The sequence below is a fragment of the Notechis scutatus genome, chromosome 4, assembly GCF_049901735.1.
Source record: "Notechis scutatus isolate UNSWTSFEM ecotype Mainland chromosome 4, rNotScu1.2, whole genome shotgun sequence".
NCBI lineage: Eukaryota > Metazoa > Chordata > Lepidosauria > Squamata > Elapidae > Notechis > Notechis scutatus.
The window spans coordinates 143,851,836-143,872,128 of NC_142012.1; the positions used below are offsets into that span (position 1 = coordinate 143,851,836).

General features: G+C 43.2%; 1 protein-coding gene across 4 annotated transcripts in view; it reads left to right on the forward strand.

Moving 5' to 3' along the window:
- ARHGEF26 (Rho guanine nucleotide exchange factor 26) overlaps positions 1 to 20,293 on the forward strand; it is an 83,569-nt gene that overhangs the window by 33,945 nt on the left and 29,331 nt on the right. For all 4 annotated transcript variants that reach the window (XM_087965207.1, XM_087965205.1, XM_087965208.1 and 1 more), the window contains 2 exons: positions 2,702 to 2,847; positions 15,096 to 15,152. In XM_087965207.1, coding sequence (XP_087821333.1) covers positions 2,702 to 2,847; positions 15,096 to 15,152 — 203 coding nt within the window. The remainder of the gene's footprint in view (positions 1 to 2,701; positions 2,848 to 15,095; positions 15,153 to 20,293) is intronic.

A 20,293-nucleotide genomic window follows, 5' to 3' on the forward strand; every position in this document is an offset into this window, starting at 1 on the left:
CCGTGTTTCTCACAAAATAAGGCCAGGCCTTATTTTTTTTGGACCCCTGAAAAAACGGCTAGGCCATCTTTTCGGGGGTGACTTAATTCCCCCCCTTGCATCCTCGGGTGGGCGGGTGGCGATGGCTTGGATGTTGACCTTGGCGGGGTACTTCGTTTCGGGAGACCTTCCGCCACCGTTGCTTTCCCTTCTCCCCGTGCTGCTGTTTGGCATAGCCACGCGCAGCCAGCCAGGGCTCCTCCCTGCAACTGGACCCCGGCGGAGACACTTGGCTTCAGGCGCTCCTGTCGCCGCCTTCCCTTCGCCTTCGAAGGCAAAGTCAATTCTTTTAAAAATGGTGCCCTACTACCGGTACAACAAAGCCTCCCCTGCCCAAGAGGGCAGCCAAACCCCACGTAGGGAGGCAAATCTCCCAGGGCCGCAGTGCAGGATCGGCCCACCCCAGGAGAAGCACCCAGCTGCCATCCCTGCCTGGCACCGGGCAGAGTGTGAAGAGCTTCGCCTGTGGCACCCAAAGCAGCTGACAGGCAGGCCCTCCTGCCCGGCGGCGGAGCTCTCACCAAGGCAGCGAGCTACTCCCCATCGAGCCCTCCGCTCATCCTGCCAGGGCCGTGCCAGAGCGACGAAAGCAAGGCGTGGGTGTGCGACCACCTGCCAAGCAAAAGAGCCAGGCTGACCCAAGCTTGGCTTCCTTCCCAAGTCCCTCCAGCCCAAAGCCGAAGTGGCCACCGGGAGAGGCCGCTCGAGGCAGTGATAGCGCCTACCCATCCGTGGACAGGAAGGCAAGGCGACGGCCTGTGCCACGTCCTCTTCCGAGCTGAGCCCTGCTGAGTGAGCGCCTCTCCCTGATGCCCGTGCCACTGAAGCGTTTGGAGCTGCCGGCACATTTGGAGATGCATGGGGACGGGGACGGGCTGGGCGAGGGATGGAAAGGATGGGTGGCTTTGTGCTCTCCCTGCGGACCTGCCGGCTAGGAAAACAGCGCTGCCTTCTCCTTGCCTCCCTGTCTGCGGATGGGTGGGCGCTATCATTGCCTCGGGCAGCCTCTCCCGGTGGCCCCTTCGGGTTCGGGCTGGAGGGACTTGGGAAGGAAGCCAAGCTCGGGTCGGCCCAGCTCTTTCGCTTGGCAGGCAGGCGCGTACCCGCAGCTCGCTTTCCCAGCTCTGCCCAGCCCGCACGGCTCCGGCACAGCCCTGGCAGGATGTGCGGAGGGCCTGGCAGGGAGGCGCTCGCTGCCTTGGCGAGAGCTCTGCCACCGGGCAGGAAGGCCCGCCTGTCAGCTGCGCTGGGCGCCCCAGGCAAAGCTCTTCATGCTCTGCCCAGCGCCAGGTAGGGATGGCAGCTAGGCGCTTCTCCTGGGGTGGGCCAATCCTGTGCTGCGGCTCCGGGAGATTCACCTCCCCATGTAGAGTTGGGCTGCCCTCTCGGGCAGGGGAGGCTTTGTCGTACCGGTAGTAGGGCGTCATTTTTAAAAGAATTGGCTTTGCCTTCAAAGGCGAAGGGAAGGCAGCGACAGGAGCGCCTGAAACCGAGTGTCACCGCCAGGCTCCGGTTGCAGGGAGGAGCCTTGGCTGGTCGCGCATGGCTGCACCAAATGCCGGCAGCACAGGGAGAAGGGAAAGCAATGGTGGCAGAAGGTCTCCCGATACGAAGTGCCCCACCAACGCCGAAGTCAACACAGGCAGCACCATATCCGGGTGTGCAACAAAAGTACTTCCTAACAGCAAGCCCCCCCGCCATTCCCCCCCCATTTCACATGTTTAATATAGGCCTTAATTTGGGGGGGGAGGCGCTTAATTTGATTTTATTCCTATAAAACATGCTGGGACTTCCTGTTGGGGGAGGCCGTATTGTTGGAGAAACACGGTAGAACTAATTTTTATAGATTTCAGTAAGCAATCATAAGATTCACATCTAGGAAGAATTGAAACATGGTTTCAGCCTACTGTCACAAAGTAATCGTATTGTTGACTTCTTAATTCTCTTAACTGATTATGTGTGTATTTTTGAACTGCATTAATTATTTGTCATTTATCTGGAATGTAAAGAACTTACATTTAACTGAAATAGGACTCTCTGGGATTTCTGATCGAAACTTCAGATACTTAGATCAAGTCTATTTTTATACTAACAATATCCGGTTCTACTGTGGCTTTACAATATTTTGCTCATATATTACCAATTTCTTGAATTGTTAACTTAATATGCATTTGGTATTTAAAAAGTAAAAGAAATCTAAACATCAGTTCAGGTATAATTTATGCAACATGATAAAGTATGGAGTGATTTGGTTGACATTTTAATAGGCATGAGAACATCCCCCCCCAAATATTTAGTACTAAACTCTAAGATTTTGCTATATACACTTTAGCTCTGCATTTTCAATTGCAAGCTAATTGATTGTTTAAAATTTCAAATGATTTTATACCTTGCTTACAGTACATACCTTGCTGACAAGATAAACCAGCCAACTTTCATAAGAACCCTTTGTATTCAGTCGTCCACAGGATGGGGGGGCGGGAGGGATAAAATAGATTCTATCTTCTTTTTCCTTCCTGAATTTGGCTGACCTGATGTTCCTGTCATTTATAATATGCTTGCCCAGTGTCTGTTCTGAACAAGACTAGCTGTCTAAGAGAAAATTATTATAATTATATGGTCTAGAAGCATCTCAAATCATTTTCCTTTTTTGTTATTGCAGAAAATGCAGTGTTGTATCAGAATTATAAAGAAAAAGCTTTGGATATAGATTCCGATGAAGACGTAGAATCAAAAGAACAAAAGTCAGATGAAAAAATAGTTATTCAATACAAACCTCTAAGATCAACATGGAGTCAACTGTCTGCAGTAAGTGTCGTAATATTAGTAAGTGCTTCAAAGTTCAAATTGTAAATTAGTGATGTTTATAAGCAAGGTTTTTATCGGTCAATGTGAATTTTTACAGCCTTATTTACCCTCAATTACCTCCCAAAGCAAAATGTTTATGAACATGCAGATACTATTCAATAGTTGTAATTGGCAAGGAGGTGGCTGCTACATCTGCATTCCTCTCTTTGATTCATGGTTTTTAAACCAATCAAACTCTAACTGGGCGAAGACTTCAGGAAACAATTAGAAACAAACTATTTTATGGAAAAGAAAACCTTTGATTCATTCTTAATAAAATAACCATATGGAGCAGGGTCAGGATGATTCCTTCTTTCTTACCACTTAGGAAACCAGAAAAATCTGGGTCTTTCCACAGAGCTTTTGGAAGATCTTCACATGTGGTTGACTGAAAATATGGCTATTTAATTGTCCAATTAGCTATTTAATATTTAATAAATATTAAATAAAATATTTAATAAAATTAGCTATTTAATTGCCCAATAATTAATTGGATAGGTTTTATTTGTCTTGTCTACAAGCTCCACAGAATTCATGGAATAAGCAGTACATCAATACATAGAGAATGAAAATATAAAACATGAAGAAAGAGCAACTGAACAATGTTCTTTTACTCTAAATGCTAGGGCAAGCAAGGAATGTGTTAGATTTGGAGGAGTGGGCGCAATAACGGAGACAAGGCATAAGGTAGTGACTCAACTCTTTAATAGTGACTTCAGAACAGAGCAAAACACTTGGGCAGCAGCAGCTCTTTTATAGAGCTGGCTGCTGCCGCAATAACCAATGGGAACGAGTTTAACCGCGCTTAGTCTTCCAATCAGGGATGGCCGCTGTCAGTCAATCAGGTTAGCCAAAGGCAGCCAATCATGATCGCTTACTTGCGGACCAATCCGAACTGCAGGTTTACGAGCCTGCAGTTGGAGCGGAGCTCGAAGAGTTTTTAATAATGAGTTTATTTAGTTAGTTCGTAACACCCCTCCCCCCTAGGTTCCGTCTGAGGGGTGGGGTGACGTATTCTCGCAAATAAGCAGGCCGTTTTACCTGCCTATTCGATTTCCGCTGTTCTACCGGTTTCCGTTCAGGTTCCGGTGGATCGTTTGTAGAACCGGGTGGTGACGACGGTTCCACTGTCTCGCTGGGTGAATCAAGGCTGTTCTCTTGGTTGTTTTCTGGGTTCTCTGGGCTTGCTTCCCTGACTGAGCTGCTATGTGGCGAGGCCATCCCTTGGCTCGGGCTTCCGTCGGGTGGTGAGTATCCCCTGGCTGGTTGTACCGTCTGCTGGGCTTCGCTGATTGGGTCCTCTGTTATTTCTATTTCGGCCCCCTCGTCTTCCCTTCCCCCCCCAGTTGGAAAATCAGGGGGTGAGAGAGAGTTCGGCGCCAAACGGGAACGAAGTTGGTCTATATGGCGCTTCCACAGTTTGCCGTCATTAGTCTGCAAACGGTACGATCTGGGGCCTGTTAGCTGCGTGATGGTAGCGGGGACCCACAATGGGTCAGCCGAGAAGTTTTTTGCAAAAACTAAATCGCCTACCTTGAACGCACGACACTTGCTGCTGGAACCGCAAGGTTTTTCTGGCGTGTAGGTTGGGTGTAGGCGATCGAGGTGTGAGCGAAGTTTCCGGCCCATTAAGAGTTCGGCCGGGGTTCTGTTCGTGGTGCTGTGTGGCGTGATGTGTTGAAGAAGAAGCATCCTGTTTATCTTGTCGTCAATATCGCCATGTTCCATTTTGTGCAATGTTTTTTTAATGAATTGTACCATACGCTCGGCCCTGCCATTGGCCGCAGGGTGAGCCGGCGGTTAAGGCATGGCGGATGCCCCGGTCCGCTAGGTATTGCTCGAATGCAAGGGCAGTGAACTGGGGGCCATTATCCGAGACTAAAACAACCAGCAGTCCGTGTGTAGCGAATAGTCTATTTAACTTTTTAATGACGGCTTCTGTTGTGGTGCTTTTCATTTTGTGGACTTCGAGCCAGTTTGAATAGGCATCCACCATTATTAGAAAAGTGTGTCCCTTGGTGGGTCCTGCAAAATCAATGTGGATGCGGGACCAGGGGCCACGAGGTGGATCCCATTCAGTTGGAGGTGCCTTCGGTGGGGCAGCGCGGATTTCCTGGCACTTGTTGCATGTGGCCACCCAGGCTTCTATTTGTTTATCGATACCTGGCCACCACGTGTAACTTCTCGCTAACGCCTTCATCCGTACGATGCCTGGATGACCGTCGTGCAATAGTTTTAGGACGCTGTGTTGTAATTTTTCAGGAATGATGACTCTGTCTCCCCACAAAACGCAGCCCTTCTGTGAGAACAACTCCGTCTGTCGGTTTTTAAATGGTGTGAAGATGTTGTCGGGTTCGTTGTCAGGCCAGCCTCGTTCCACCCAGCTGAGGACCCGAGCCAATGTGGGGTCCTTCTTTGTTTCCGCTGCGATCTCTCGTGCAGTCAGGGGTGGCGAAGGGAGAGTTTCGATCTGGAGCGCAGTAAGGGTTGGAGCTGGATCGTCTATGGCTTCCGGCAGCGGAGAACGGCTCAAAGCGTCAGCGTGGGGAATGGCTTTCCCCGGGCGGTGTAGCAGTTGATAATCGTATGCAGCTAGAAACTCTGACCAACGGGTCATCCTTGGTGGTAAGATGTGGGGAGTAGGCTTGTCCCCCGCTAATATGCCAAGCAATGGTTTGTGTTCGGTTATTATAGTAAACGGCTGTCCATACACATATTCATGAAAAAGTTTAATAGCGGCTACAATAGCAAGAGCCTCTTTATCGAGTTGGCTATAGTTCCTTTCAGTCTTTGATAATGTTCGGGAAAAGAAAGCAATAGGTGCCTCATTGCCGTTTGGTAGGTGGGAGCTTAAAATGGCTCCCACCCCGAACAGCGAGGCGTCACACGTGACAGTTAAAGGCAAAGTCTCGTTATACTGCATTAATACAGCGTCGGAGGTCAAGAGATCTTTTACTTGCTGGAACGCTCGTTCTTCCCATTGTCCCCAGACCCAAGAAGCTTTCTTGTCTAGCAGACGATGTAGGGGCTCAGCTACAGTCGCCTTCTGGGGCAAGAAGATATTATAAAAGTTAATGAGTCCCAGGAAGGCTTGGAGGTCCGTTTTATTCATAGGTCTGGGGGCGTTTTTTATGGCTGTTACTTTTTTTTCGGCAAGATGAATTCCCTTTTTATCAAGGAGGTACCCCAGGAATTCAACCCTCTCAATACAAAGTTGACACTTGTCTTTCTTTACCTTTAACCCGGTGTTTTTGAATTTTTGGAGAACCGCTCTGAGTCGGGTCTCCAACACGTCTCTATTGGGGCAGCTATCAAGACATCATCGAAATAAGGCACGACCCCTTTTATGCCTTGCAGCAATCGCTCCATCAGGCTTTGGAAGATGCCTGGTGCTACACTCACGCCAAACTGGAGCCTATTACATTTAAACGCACCTCTGTGCGTGACGATAGTTTGGGCCTCAGCAGTCTCTGCATCTACGGGTAGTTGCTGGTATGCCTGGGCTAGGTCCAATTTTGCAAAGATCTTTCCGCCGCCCAGGGAGTGAAGAAGATGTTGAACCACCGGTACAGGATAAGTGCTTTGCTGAAGCGCGTTGTTTAGGGTGGCTCGGTAATCCCCACAAATTCTTATCGATCCATCCGGTTTTATGGGTGTTACAATCGGGGTTTCCCAAAGGCCGTGATCGATTGGTTCTAACACGCCTTGGGCTATCAATTTGTCCAATTGTTCATCAATCTTTGGCTTGAGTGCGAAAGGCACTCGATGAGGCTTAAGGCGTATGGACGCAACATCGGGGCTGAGGCTAAACGATATGGGGGATCCCTTGTACTTGCCTAGCTTCTCTGTGAATACGTCCTGGAACTCCTGGACGAGGGCGGCTTCCCAGTCACTGCTCCCAGTCTGGTGAATGCCGGCTAGTTCAATCCCCAGTGGAGCGAACCACTGTAAGCCCAACAAACTGGGCCGGTCTCGATCGATGATGGTAAGAGGCAGAGTTGCGGTATTGTCTTTAAAGGAGACCTGGACGTGGCGGGACCCAGCAACGGGAATTCGGTTTCCCTGATAGTCCCTTAATATGACTTTCTGGGTGCTGAGGTCTTGACGACAGATGTCAGGGATCAGCTGTTTGAAAGTCCTCCACGAGACCATTGATAGGGATGAACCCGAGTCTACTTCCATTACGCATGGACGATTCTCAATGGCGACCCTCACTCGGATCTTCCTTGCATCCAAGGATGAGGCGTGACCGATGGTAATGGTTTGATGCGTCTCTTCTCGTCTAGCTGATGCAGCAGGCGCTCGATTTCTGTAGTGATAGTGGTTCCATTTGTGATTCAGGCGATCCCGGTTCACGGGCGGGCTGCCTGTAGCTTGGCGGGAGTTGTTCTCTCTACGGATTGGACTTGACCCCCGCTTGCTCCTGCAGACCTTTGCGATATGGCCCCTCTTTCCACAGGAACGGCAGAGTGCGTCGAGGAATTTGCAATCAGCTCGCGGGTGATTTGCCCCACAACCGGCTCATTGAAGCGAAGGTTTTTGGTTTTGCTGGTCTCGCTGGTCGTGCTCTGACCGGAGTCGGTTGACCTCTTCTTCCTCACTATCCGATGGGGATTCGAGGTCTTTATGGTGCGCCGTTGTTGAGTGTTTTTCTGGGAAAGGCGAAGTATCATTGGTGAGTTGACGGAGCGGTGCGTTGGTGCGGCGCATTCGAGCGGCCGACTTCCTGGTTGCCTCTGCTGCAGTAGTGTCAGCGATGACATCTGCAAGATCAATGTCCCCTTTGGCCATGATCTTGCTCTGTGCCGTGTGGTCATCTAATCTCAGAACTATGCGGTCTCGCATAGCTTCTTCGAGGTTTGAGAAACCACAGAGTCCACCCAGGTTCCGGAGGTCAGCGATGAAGTCTCCAACGCTCTCGCCTTTCCGTTGGTCCCTCTGGTAAAATTCATGTCCTCTGATGAGGGTTGGCACCGCGGGTGCATAATGGGCCCGAAGAATAGGAGCGAGGTTATCCCAATCCATTGACTTAACCTCTGCAGGCTTTGCAAGTGCCTTAGCCATTTTGAAAACGGCAGGCCCGCAATGGGTCAGGAAGACCGCTCGTTTCTTGCCAGGCGAAGCGTCCTTCAGGTTGTTGGTCTTCAAAAACATCTGGAACCTGTCCATATACGAGTCCCAGTCTTCGTTAGCCGGGTCAAATGGAGCGGGTGGTATAGCGCCGCTGGCCATCTTGCCGTTGTTGACGCTCTTTCAGCCACGTGCTCTGTTCGGTGCACAGCGAGTGCTCTGTTGGCTCTATTGTCTCCGCATCCCACCTTCGTCGCCAGTGTTAGATTTGGAGGAGTGGGCACAATAACGGAGACAAGGCATAGGGTAGTGACTCAACTCTTTAATAGTGACTTCAGAACAGAGCAAAACACTTGGGCAGCAGCAGCTCTTTTATAGAGCTGGCTGCTGCCGCAATAACCAATGGGAACGAGTTTAACCGCGCTTAGTCTTCCAATCAGGGATGGCCGCTGTCAGCCAATCAGGTTAGCCGAAGGCAGCCAATCATGATCGCTTACTTGCGGACCAATCCGAACTGCAGGTTTATGAGCCTGCAGTTGGAGCGGAGCTCGAAGAGTTTTTAATAATGAGTTTATTTAGTTAGTTCGTAACAGAATGGCTCCCTGCAAAGCATTGCTTGTAATATATCTTTAAACAGTGGTCTCTTTTAAAACTGTCAGCAGACTGTCGCATCCTCTTTTCCTGACCCCTCAGTTCCATTTCACCTTTGTATTATCAAGGAACCATTGGGACTTCTTTCATACTGGCCAAACTAGAATTCTAACTTTTTTGGTAGAGGTTTGGTGATTGCTTTCTCTGAGTATTCTTTCGTTATTGGCGATCTTCAATTCTATGGAGAGGTGTACAGGTGGTTACTGTTTAATGACTATTTGTTCAGCAACTATTTGAAATTTTAACGGTGCTGAATGAATGGACTAACTCAGAGGTGCTTTTTTCAAAAGACAGCTGGACTATGCTTTTTCTTTGAGGAAAAAGACATCTCACTTCTCATCTAAGAAAAGTTCTGATGGGATGGAGGGAGGGATGGAAGGATTTGTTTTCCTCCCCCTCTGTTGAGGGACGGCTGTTCAGTTCTAACATAGTTGGACTTTTTAATTCATCTTTCAAATCAGTGGTCCTCTCTATCTAGAATGTGGACTTAATAACTGTTACCAGAAAGTGCACCTACTGCAGCGACCCTGTGGCCATATGATAAAAATTTGGATACTTGGCAGTCTGTCTACCCTTACAACCAGAGGTGTGCTGCAGCTTCTCCACCTGCCAATATCCCCCTCATCTTAGTCACCCACCTGGATGAGAAGACCGGGCCTGCTCCCTTCCTCACTAGGCCTGGGATACCTGGCCCTATTCCCTGCCCCATGAGGCCTAAGATGCCTTAGCCAGTTAGAGGGCCCACCAGTGCATGCAAAGCACCCCACTTCACTTTTTCTGCAACTGCAAATGATTCCAGTCTCCTGATCATTCAGAAGCCTTCCAACCTCCTGAATAATTGTGAGAATGGTGCCCACTTTTGCAGTATTTCAGAAGCCTCCTTCTCATAAGTAGTCGTTCTAAAGATGGTGGGAGCAGGCCTGGACTTGTGTTGCATTCAGCACCCTGCCAACTCATACACAGCCTGTGCCAAGCCTCCAGTGCCTCCCACTGTGCCTTCTTACTGGGCACTCCTTCCACTTAATGATCTACACAATTGCTTAGCAACAACAACTAGCAGAGCCAGGATTGCACTCATTGAACAAAGAGATCATGTGACATCCTTGCTTAGTGACTGATTCTGGTCCCAATTGTGATTGTTAAATGAGAACTACACATATTTGTTTCAAATATATAAAAGTAACAATTTTGTTTAAGAGATGTGGAGACCTGCACAAAGAGCAGGAAAAGCCAAGAGTAGGGCATATTTTTCTGTGTATTTCTATATGTCCAGTCTTCTATACATTCAGTTGACACCTTAAAATTTTTCAGAATGTTCAAATATGACCTTAGTCAAAAGATCAACTGTGAATGAATATTTCTTAAATCTTTCTGAAACAGTATGATTGGATTTCAGCTAAATCAGGTACACAACATAATTTAATAGTATAGTTTAAGAGAAAGCAAAAAAAACCTTTTTATTATTTTATCAACTCCTCTAAAAAGTTGTTTTAATTAATTACTTAAAGTCTGACCTATTGCAGTCAGAACAACCAACTGTGCTGTGCTCTTAATTTCCCACTGTGGTCTCTGCTGGATTAGAAGAGAAGATGGACTGAATCAACTGAAATAGTTCATTGCAGGGAACTTAAATTATATTGTGAACATCCAAATTTGGCCATTATCTTAGCAGTCCAATTATTGCTTTCATGTGGTTGCTTCCCATAATCATTCCACAAGGGTCATGTAGAGCTATTGCAAAAAATAATCATGCCACTAGTTCCTTGCTCACTTGAAATCAGCAACCTCAGCATTATCAGAGCAATATGAATGGATAATGTATAAGTAGATAATGAAAATCAGTTCTGTGATATCTTCCTACAATTTCACAGGTAAGGAAATAATTTTAAATCTTAAATCTGTAAGACATCAAAAAATATACATTTTTTTAAGTTCTGGAGTTAGCTGCACTCACAAGTACAGTTTAATTCATTGCTTAAGATGTAATGTTGTTAGCTACTTATATGTCATTTTAATGTTTGGCAGTATCTTTGCAAACGACTGTTGTTCCCAAAAGTGAATAGAACTTAACATTTTAATGACTCAAGAACCATTCCAATCCTCTATAGCAGTGATCCCCACCTTTTGATGCGCTGCCCGGTACCGGCATCAGCTGGCGCCGCGGCCGGTACCGGCATCAGCTGGGCGCCGCCATCTTTTTGATGAAAAAATGCTTCCGGTGAGCTTTCTACCCGGAAAAGCTCACGGAAGCGCTGGCGCCGCCATCTGTTTTTGATGAAAAGCGTGCTTCCGGTGAGCTTTCTACCCGGAAAAGCTCACTGGAAGCACTTTTTCATGAAAAAGATGGCGGCGCCAGCAAGCCGCGACCCGGTAGGAGTTGTTCGCGGACCGGTACCGGTCCCCGGACCGGTGGTTGGGGACCCTGCTCTATAGTAAACTCTATCATTAACCAATTATTGATGCAGTAATACCTTTCTAAAAATGTCTCCATTGGCTATAACATAATCTTGTATGTAAGAATGACTTGATTAATTCACAGGTGTGAGACATAAAAATTCACCACGTCAAGTATAGTTCAGTAATCACACTTTATGACCTCTTCTTGATCTCACAAATATGAAACAAAATTGGGTAATTGCATGGTTGGGTTTATTGTTGACTAGATTTATTCAGCATATCAAACCAAACAAGTTGCATTATCACTTAATGCAGTGGTGGGATTCAAAATTTTTACTACTGGTTCTGTGGTCATGGCTTGGTGGGTGAGGCAGGGGAAGAATACTGCAAAATCTCCATTCCCACTCCGCTCCTGGGAAGGATACTGTAAAATCCCTTTTCTCTTCCCACACCACTAACTGGCTTTCCAGCTCTGTTCTCCTGTGGAGGACAACAAAAGAAGACCCAGCCAATCAGCTGGAACTCTGGAAGCAGAGAATAGATGGGAGTGGGGCCAGTCAGAGGTGGTATTCCAAACTACTCAAAATTTCTGCTTCCAGTTCTCCAAACCACTCAAAATTTCCACTAACGATTCTCCAGAACTGGTCAAAACCTTCTGAATACCACCTCTGATTTAATGCAGTTGTGAACCCATGTGGTGGTAGTAAGCCAAGATTTATATGTTAGCAGAATCTAATCTCTTTACAAGCTAAGGGCAATGATTTTCAAAGATAGTTTTAAAGTTGCTATGTGTAAATAGGTGATGGATTACAAATTGTGCTGTAGTCACATTCTGTAGTCAGGTGGGTGCATCTTTAAACAGTTAAACAGTGCCCTTTAAAAAAAAATCTTCATGATAAAACTGCATAAATTACAAGGAAGAACATAGTAATATTTGAACAATAGAATATTGAACAAATATTGATCACTTAGTCACAGTTTTCTGCACTAGGAAAAGACTTCTATATTTCGACAAAAATTAGTTGGATGAGTTAGTGCCTTGTGGAGCAGAGTTATGTATACAACTTGGGACATACCCCTTTTTCTGTAAGACAAGAGGATGTAGTATTTGCTACTACAAGGATCAGATGCAAACTGTGTGGATTGAATGGTTCCAAAATTAGCATAGTTCCCATTATGCTCTTGTTTTAAATAGGTTTATGATAAGCAAAATCAAATCACTTTGTTGCTCATTGGTTCACAACAAAATTCTACTATATCATGAACATTTGATACCAGAGTTCCTTATAGACCTTATGAGTTAGAACCAAAGAACTGGAAGTGGGATTCTACTTGCACTGGAGCTTTAGAATTAATCATCTTCCACTGTAATTGGCTACAATTCTCATGAAAACATTGTGTTGGTAAATGTAAAGGAGTTCATGCAGGTTTTACCCCACTCATAACCAATAAGCATTGGTACACATATCACAACTAAAACATAATGCAGTTTGCTTGGTTTTGGTTTAATGGCCATTGGAGGTTGTAATTCATGGTTTATGATTTAAAGTAATGTATAAATCCATCCATTATAGCCTAGTTAAACAATATCTGATTAACTATTGAGAAAAGCAGATTGAGGTATTGAACAGGAATTGCAGCTGAAAAAATCTTCCTTGTGGACAAGAAATGTCTCTCATTTAAGCAAGCAAGCAAGCATGTTACACATCCACTTACATATATGTGTGTAATATACATAGGAAATATATGGGCGATGTTGGTCCTATGTGTGTGGGTTATTATCTTTTTTGTTCTTTCCAATGCTCTGGTTTTATGTAAGATCTTTTTTTTAGCTTGCTTATCTCTTCTTAATTGACTGCATGAAAAAGAAGCTGGATAGAACAGAAAGTCTTTTGAAAATAGTTCCTAAGTTATTAGAAATAAGATATATTCAGCTCTTTTAAAAGCTGTATTGTTTAAAGAAGTAAAAGCTACGCTGTCTCATTCAAAATATGCAACAACAGGGCAATAATATGCATGTGAAAGTAGCTTGAATTGTGAGCATACCAGGAAGTAAAGTGAAAATGCATTTGGCAATAGTATATCTTAAGTTATATAAGAAAGTTTTTCAAATTATTTGCAACTCAAATTATTGTAAAATAGCTGCATCTTTTGCCAGGTTACATAAAAACAAAAAGAGTACTAACAGTGAATATCAAGTATACCCTGTGAAGCTACACAGGGATGTGTGGTAGATTTAGTGAATTCTTGCCTTTCAGGTAATTTTGATTCATTGAGACTTAGCTGATGATAGAAGCTTAGAGAGACCAAGCAAATGTTTAGAGATAACCATACCAATATTCCTGTCTCTTGGCTTTCATGAACAGTGAGAATCTTGGCTAAACAACTGTTATAGGGAACAATTAAACTTTTTTTCTCATAAATCATCAGAAGAATGGCCTTTCTCATTACCTAAGTACCTATAAATGACCAATCCATTGGATCAGTTCCAAATTTTGCTCTTAGGAAAGAAAACAAAATTTGTGGGGATGGAAATCTGAATTGCCTTTTTTTGACATTCTTGGGCTATATAGGATGATTGTATCTGTCTAACAGGGACAAAAATGATTAATTTTAATTCTAATTTTTTAATGAAATAATTCAGAGTTTTGTTTGTATTAAAATTAGTAGAGGTATGCTTTAGCTAATCTCTATAACCTCACAATAAAGTAATGCCTCTTTCCATGTTAAACATTAGTCTATAGACCGTATTTTTCGGTGTATAAGATGCACCCCTCCCCCCAAAAAAAGTAGGTGGGAATGTCTGTACATCTTATACAGTGAATGTTGCTGAAACCCCACCCACCTGCTGGCCCCCACCCCTTGGCCTCTGCCTCCCAGCAATTTACCTCCTTGTAGCAAACAACAAACAACCTGGTAGCTTCAGCATAACCTGATTTAGCACAAGGAGCTGATTGGAGGTTGGATTTGCCTCCCAGTGATCAGCTGTTTCAGGCTGCAGGGATCACCATCACCTAATGCCGCCTCCACGCGCCCCATTTTTGGCCTCTGCATCCCATTTTCGGCCTCTGTGCACCCCATTTTCAGCTCGTTCCAATTCCTGTAGTTTGGGACAGGCCGAAAATGGGATGCAGAGGCTGAAAATGGGTGCGTGGAAGCGGCAATAGGCAATGGCGATCCCTGCAGTCTGAAACAGCTGATTGTCAGGAGGCTGATCCAACTGCCAATCAGCTGCTTGTGCTAATCAGTCTGTGCTGAAGCTGACCAGGCTGTTTACTGTTTTCTGCAAGGAGGCAAATTGTTGAGAGGCAGAGGCAGATTTCCCCCCCTCTGTCCTTACAAACAATTCAATTACATAAATAAAACTACCATAATTAAATAAAATGCAAACACATGCTATACATGTTTTGATTTTTGATTAAAAATAAGCACACATGATTTTTCATATAACAAAAAATCTAATGAAAATTATATAAAGTAACTGAGATAACATATGTTTGTCTTCTGTTCTTCCTTCTTACAGCCTGCCCTAATCTTACCACACATTCATGAATATTTGCAAGGTTTTTATCTTTCTTCCTATCACATGCCCACTACCGATCTGCCAGTCTTCACACACTGATCCATCAGCCTACATACCTCCCTCTGTAATCCCAAGCTGTTAGAATTTTAATATAAAAAATACCTTTTTTTATGCCTGGATTTTGCCCCATTCTTTACATTTTACATCCTTGGTCCATCCTTGACATTTCTGGGGTATCACTGCTGTAGTAGAATTAAATTGATACCTTAGTGTACCAGGGAATTAAGAACATACTTCTGGCAGTAATACCCTTCCCAGGACAATTTTCTACATCTGGGACCCATAATAAAATCTTTCCAGAACACCTTTGGTTGTCCAGAGGTTCAATAGTCTGTAACATTTGTTAAGGGAACTGACAACACGGAAGTTACCTATGGTTGAGACATTGTCAGATCATTTAGGAATCATAAATTTGTAGAAACTATGAGCTAGGGTAAGCAAATGTACTGTTTCTATTTTTTTTTAAAGTATGAGTTATAAAAATATATTAATTAAGCATTCATTTCAGGTGAAGAGGAATGGCTTATCTCAGACCATCAGCCAAGAAGAAAGAAAAAGGCAAGAGGTATCTGAAGTGTTATTAATCATTAATTCAATTATTAATATATGCCTTTCTAGTACGTTTATTTTATAATGACAGTAAGTTCTGGTTCTCTTTTTTTCTTTGAATAGCATTCAAAGAAATACATGAATGCTTACAATAGCATTCTTTTTATCCAGGTTCTCTGACATTGTATTCTTCCCTATAGCTTCAGAACAGCCTGATTTAGCATGAGCAGCTGATTGGCAGGTAGATCGGCCTCCTGGAATACCGCCAACCAGCTGTTCCAGGCTGCCGGGATCGCCATCACTGCTGCCACATATTGGGTCCATGCATCCCATTTTCAGCCTCCGCATGTCCCATTTTCGGTCTTAGTGTGTCTCGTTTTCAGCCCATTTGAAGTGGCGATTGCCATCTCCGCCGATAACCACCAATCATCTCTGCTTATCACCGCTGATTGGCGGCAAATCCTACCACCTAGAATGGGCCAAAAGCAGGACTCACGGAGGCAAAAAATGGAGCATGCGGAGGCTGAAAATGGAGTGCACAGAGGCAGCAATAGCTTCAGCATGGTTGGCAGTATTCCAGGAGGCCAATCCAATTGCCAATCAGCTGCTTGTGGTAAATCAGGCTGTGCTGAAGCTGACCAGGCTGTTTGCTGTCTTCTGCAAGGAGGCAAATTGCTGAGAGGTAGATTTTTTTTTCTTGTTTTCCTCCCCAAAAAGGACTATAAGGTGCGTCTTATAGTCCGGAGCAGGAGTCGCCAACCTTTTGGACCTCAGGGACCACCAAATTCATAATTTTAAATCCCAGGGACTACTCACTGGTTCTGTGGGCATGACATAATTTGTGGGTGTGGCTTGGTGGTCATGTGACTGGCTGGACATGGCTTGTATGTAAATATTATAAATATTTATATAAATATTTAATTTTTTATTTTAAAAAAGAGCAACTTTTACCCAAAATCAGGCAAAGCAGGCAGACAGATTGTGTTGCTCACAGAATCACAGATTCATTCAGAGGTGTATCTATCTGCCATCGGCTAGCTCAGTCTGTCACATAAAATTTGCTAGCAAGCAAACTTACAAAATTAACTCACAACATACCATGTATGTAAATATTGATATTTTTTTTATAACAAAGAGCAACTTTTACCCAAAATCAGGCAAAGCAGGCAGGCAGATTGAGTTGCTCACAGAATCATTCAGTGATCTATCTATCTGCTATCAGCTAGCTCAGTCTGTCCCATAAAATTTGCTTGCACTGAATAATAGAATCTTCAGTCCTAAGGGAGGTTCGGCTGTGCTTAAAAGCAGAGCCCCGAAGATCTAAAGACTAGCTAGAAAGCAAGAAATCTAACCATTTCCTGCTTCCTAGCTAATCTAAATCTCCCAGCACAGCAGAACAGATCATGGTCGGAAAAAGGAAAAATAGCAACTTAGTAGGCAAGTTTGCCTGGTAAAGAGTGAATGGGCAGGAAGGGTTCCCGTGGGCCATGTGGGCAGGGCAGCCTTATGTTTCTGCGCAGCGTGGATTAATTGCTTTGGGGGGGTGCTCTGGGGGTGACTTTTCTCTGTGGCCCACCAAAAATTTTCTCACGGCCCACCAGTTGGCGACTGCTGGTCTGGAGCATCTTATAGTGCAAAAAATACAGTAGTTAGTTGTGGTTCAAAAATGCTAAGATATCTCTGATTTTGTTCCTTTACTTCCTTTACCATATCTGTGTACATTGAACATTTTAGTAATATTTATCTAATATTAAATAAAATGTATTTAAATATGTTTCATCAGTAATAGCGGAAAGTAGTACATCAAGAGAAAGAGCTCTGTGATATTTGCCATTTGTTATAGATTGGCATGTAGCCAGTTGGACTAGAGATATGTGGAGATGTGGAAATAATTTCCTCCCCGTTTTGTGACTTTGCTCATGAGCTTGCGTTGGATCTCTAATCTTTATCGTATTAGTATGAGGAGTGATCCTAAAATTTGTTGTTTTCTCCTCCTCAGCCCTCTAGAGGCTTCTGCTGCCCTCTTGATGAGTTTGGAAAACTCTCCTCCAGCTCCTTTTGGTCTGGACTGCACTCAAGATAACTGTTCCTCAGAATAGTCCTGACAATTCAATGAGAGATCATAAGGAAGGACCTAAAGAGCAATCTGAGTGTAAGTCAAGTCAGATTTTTAAGCTGCATAAAGTCAGGGTAGGGAATGTCCAAAGGAGAGGGAATATCAACCTTTTAAATTAAACTCTGATGTGAATAAAGTGGGAAAGAAGCAACTAATTCTTAAAATGATAGGAATTTGCTAGTTGTCAGGGGAAAAGTTGAAGTTGGTGCAGTTCTCTTCAGCTGCAGTCCAAACCAGAGGAGCTCAAGGCTGGGTAATGACTCAAACTAAAGAAGAAAAAAGGGAAAAGGCTGTTGGATTGGATTGGCTACAACTTTATAGACGGTAAAGTCAAGGGTGAGATCCTACCAGCATAACAACCAGTTCGGTGAGAACCAGGTTGAACCGGTAGAATCCCACCCCTGGGTAAAATAGGAATAAAATGATAAGGAAGATAACCTGGAAAGGCTTTTTACTGAGCAATGATGGTTACAACACGTCTTGTGGTTTAACCTAGGTGTGAACCCCATCACAGTTTGTGAGTTCTGTGGCTTTCATGTTATATCACTTGGCTTTTTAAATAAGCTGATTAATCTTAAGCTTAATGTTACATGGTAAAGTGGATATACATGTTGGTAAGAAAGATTCCCCAAATGCACACTTTTTCCATTGGACAGGAGTGTTGAGGATATAATAATATAAACTACTCAACCTAAGACTGCTTTAATAGTGTGTGTTTGTGTGTGTGTGTGTGTGTGTGTGTGTGTGTGTAAACATACACACATACACACTTTTAGTATATTATAATATACTAATATTATAATTATATATTATAATAAACTATATATGTATGTTTACATGTAAATTAAATACAGTATACACTTTGATGCCGTTTCCCTTGCTTATTCGTTTAAGGTTCATACGTTTTGTACATACTAATGTACCTTGGATTCTATTGTTGCAATTTACCTCGGATGCTACTGTTGCAATGTATTAAGTTAATCTGTGTGATAATGCAAGGAGTAATAATCTGGCCTAAGATAGCTCTTAAAATGTAACTGCTACATACAAGCCCCTCTAATTTTAAATGTAATTACTACAGGGGTTCTAAGCACCAGTTTTAAAAGCGTGCCTTCTGTTTTAAAGCCCTTTTAATTTTAAATGTAAGCACTTCTTCAGTGCCATATGTAAAGCTTCAGTGCACATTTCATCTCTAAATAGTTTTGACAACTGTTCATCAGCTATCAGGCTTTAAACATCTGTGTGCATTGCTGTTATGCAGATGAACTGAAACTACATTTTGGACTGTCACTCATGAAGATTGTTACTTGTCTTGAGTAAGAAATAAGAATTGGAAAATATGTTATCATTCTTCATCTCCAATTAGCATCACTAGGTTATACATGAGCTCAAACACTCCCTGTTCTGTTCTGTTTTTTTTTTTAAACTAATTTTCTGGAAGTTTTCTGAAATCCTTTGAAAAGCTGTTTTCATTATCTGCTTGGCTCACAAGCAGATATAACTGGCTAACCCCTATCTCATTTACACTTTCAAAACTGGGATGCCTAGTCTTAGATTTCTCAGCTTTGTAGGAATCAATTAGGGCTGTCATCAGGACAGAGAACAAAGAATCTTTAAATAGTCTTGAAGATGAGTTCTCTGATGTCCTTTCTTTAAAAAAAATCAGATCAGAACAAATTAGTCATGGAACACTGCTGCTCTCTTTAGGCAAATCCTTTCTTTATGACTGAATTTAAGGCAAAAAAGATGCAGTAGAAACATAGTTTTCAGGGCAAGATGATAGCAGGAATGTAAGTCACAGTGCTTCTGTTGTCTCTAGTCATATTATAAAGATCTTCTTTATGTTGTTTGTTGATTAAGGACTTGAAAACAATTAACCAGCTTGCCCCAGAAGGCTGGACATTTTCCAGATATTTGGACTTTAATTCTTAGGGTTTCCAAGCCAGAATTATCACTGCAAGAACTTTGGGAGTCAAAGCCCACCCAGCAGAAGAATGCACAGATTGAAAAGAACGGAAATACATACTTGAAATGCTTATAGACTTTATAGCTACAATACAGCTCACTGTAGACATTAAACTCCCAGTTGAAAAACAGTGACAGTAGGGAACACCAGGATCTCAATCAGTATGCTAAATATTCATTGTAAAAACAAGAACAACAATGAAAGAATGGGCTGCATCAAAACTACTTTAAAATATATATTTTGGGTGGAACCAGAGAATCTTATTGAAAGTGGTACAGCCATCATGTAAAAAATGACTAAAGCCCACTGAGGTAATGAAAACATCCTGGTAGATAGAAGGGCTGTTTCTTAAGATTCATATTCATTCATAAATGGGATTTTTTTTATTAACTACCCTGGACTTGCATGTAGGTCTGCTTTTTTATGCGCATGTACACTTTTGAGTCAGTGTTGATTTCTGGCGACTTACTGGACTAGTTCGTGCAATTTCTTGCAAAGATTTTTGGAAATGATTTGCCATTGACTTCTATGGCCGAAAGAGAATAAATCACCCAGTTGCTTCTTATCTCAGGTAGAATTAGAACTCAGGGTCTATTTTTTAACCTAGTGCTTTAACCACTAAACCAAACCGCTTCTTGTAAGTCCTTTCCACCCTAACCTCCACCAAAATTTGAACACTGCTGCTTTGTAACAAAATTTAAGAATAATTAAATCAATCTCATATTCTATCTCAGCTGTTTTCTTCTTTATCATTTTCCTTGTGTCAAACTGGATATACGTTGACTTGAATAATGAATACTAGATTGCAAAAAAGTTTGAGAGAATATATATATATATATATATATATATATATATATATATATATATATATATATATATATTCTGGATCCCCATCCTTTTCATGTTCAGCCAACTTTCAATAAAAAAAACAGCATTATTCTGTGCTGTGCAACTTTGCTGCTGATTTACTATGAAGTATTTTAATTTTGCAATAAATTAATAAAGGTTATTTTTGTTTTATGTATGTTGGACATTTCAATATTCAATAAGTAACATATAAGGTCTGGGCTTGTCT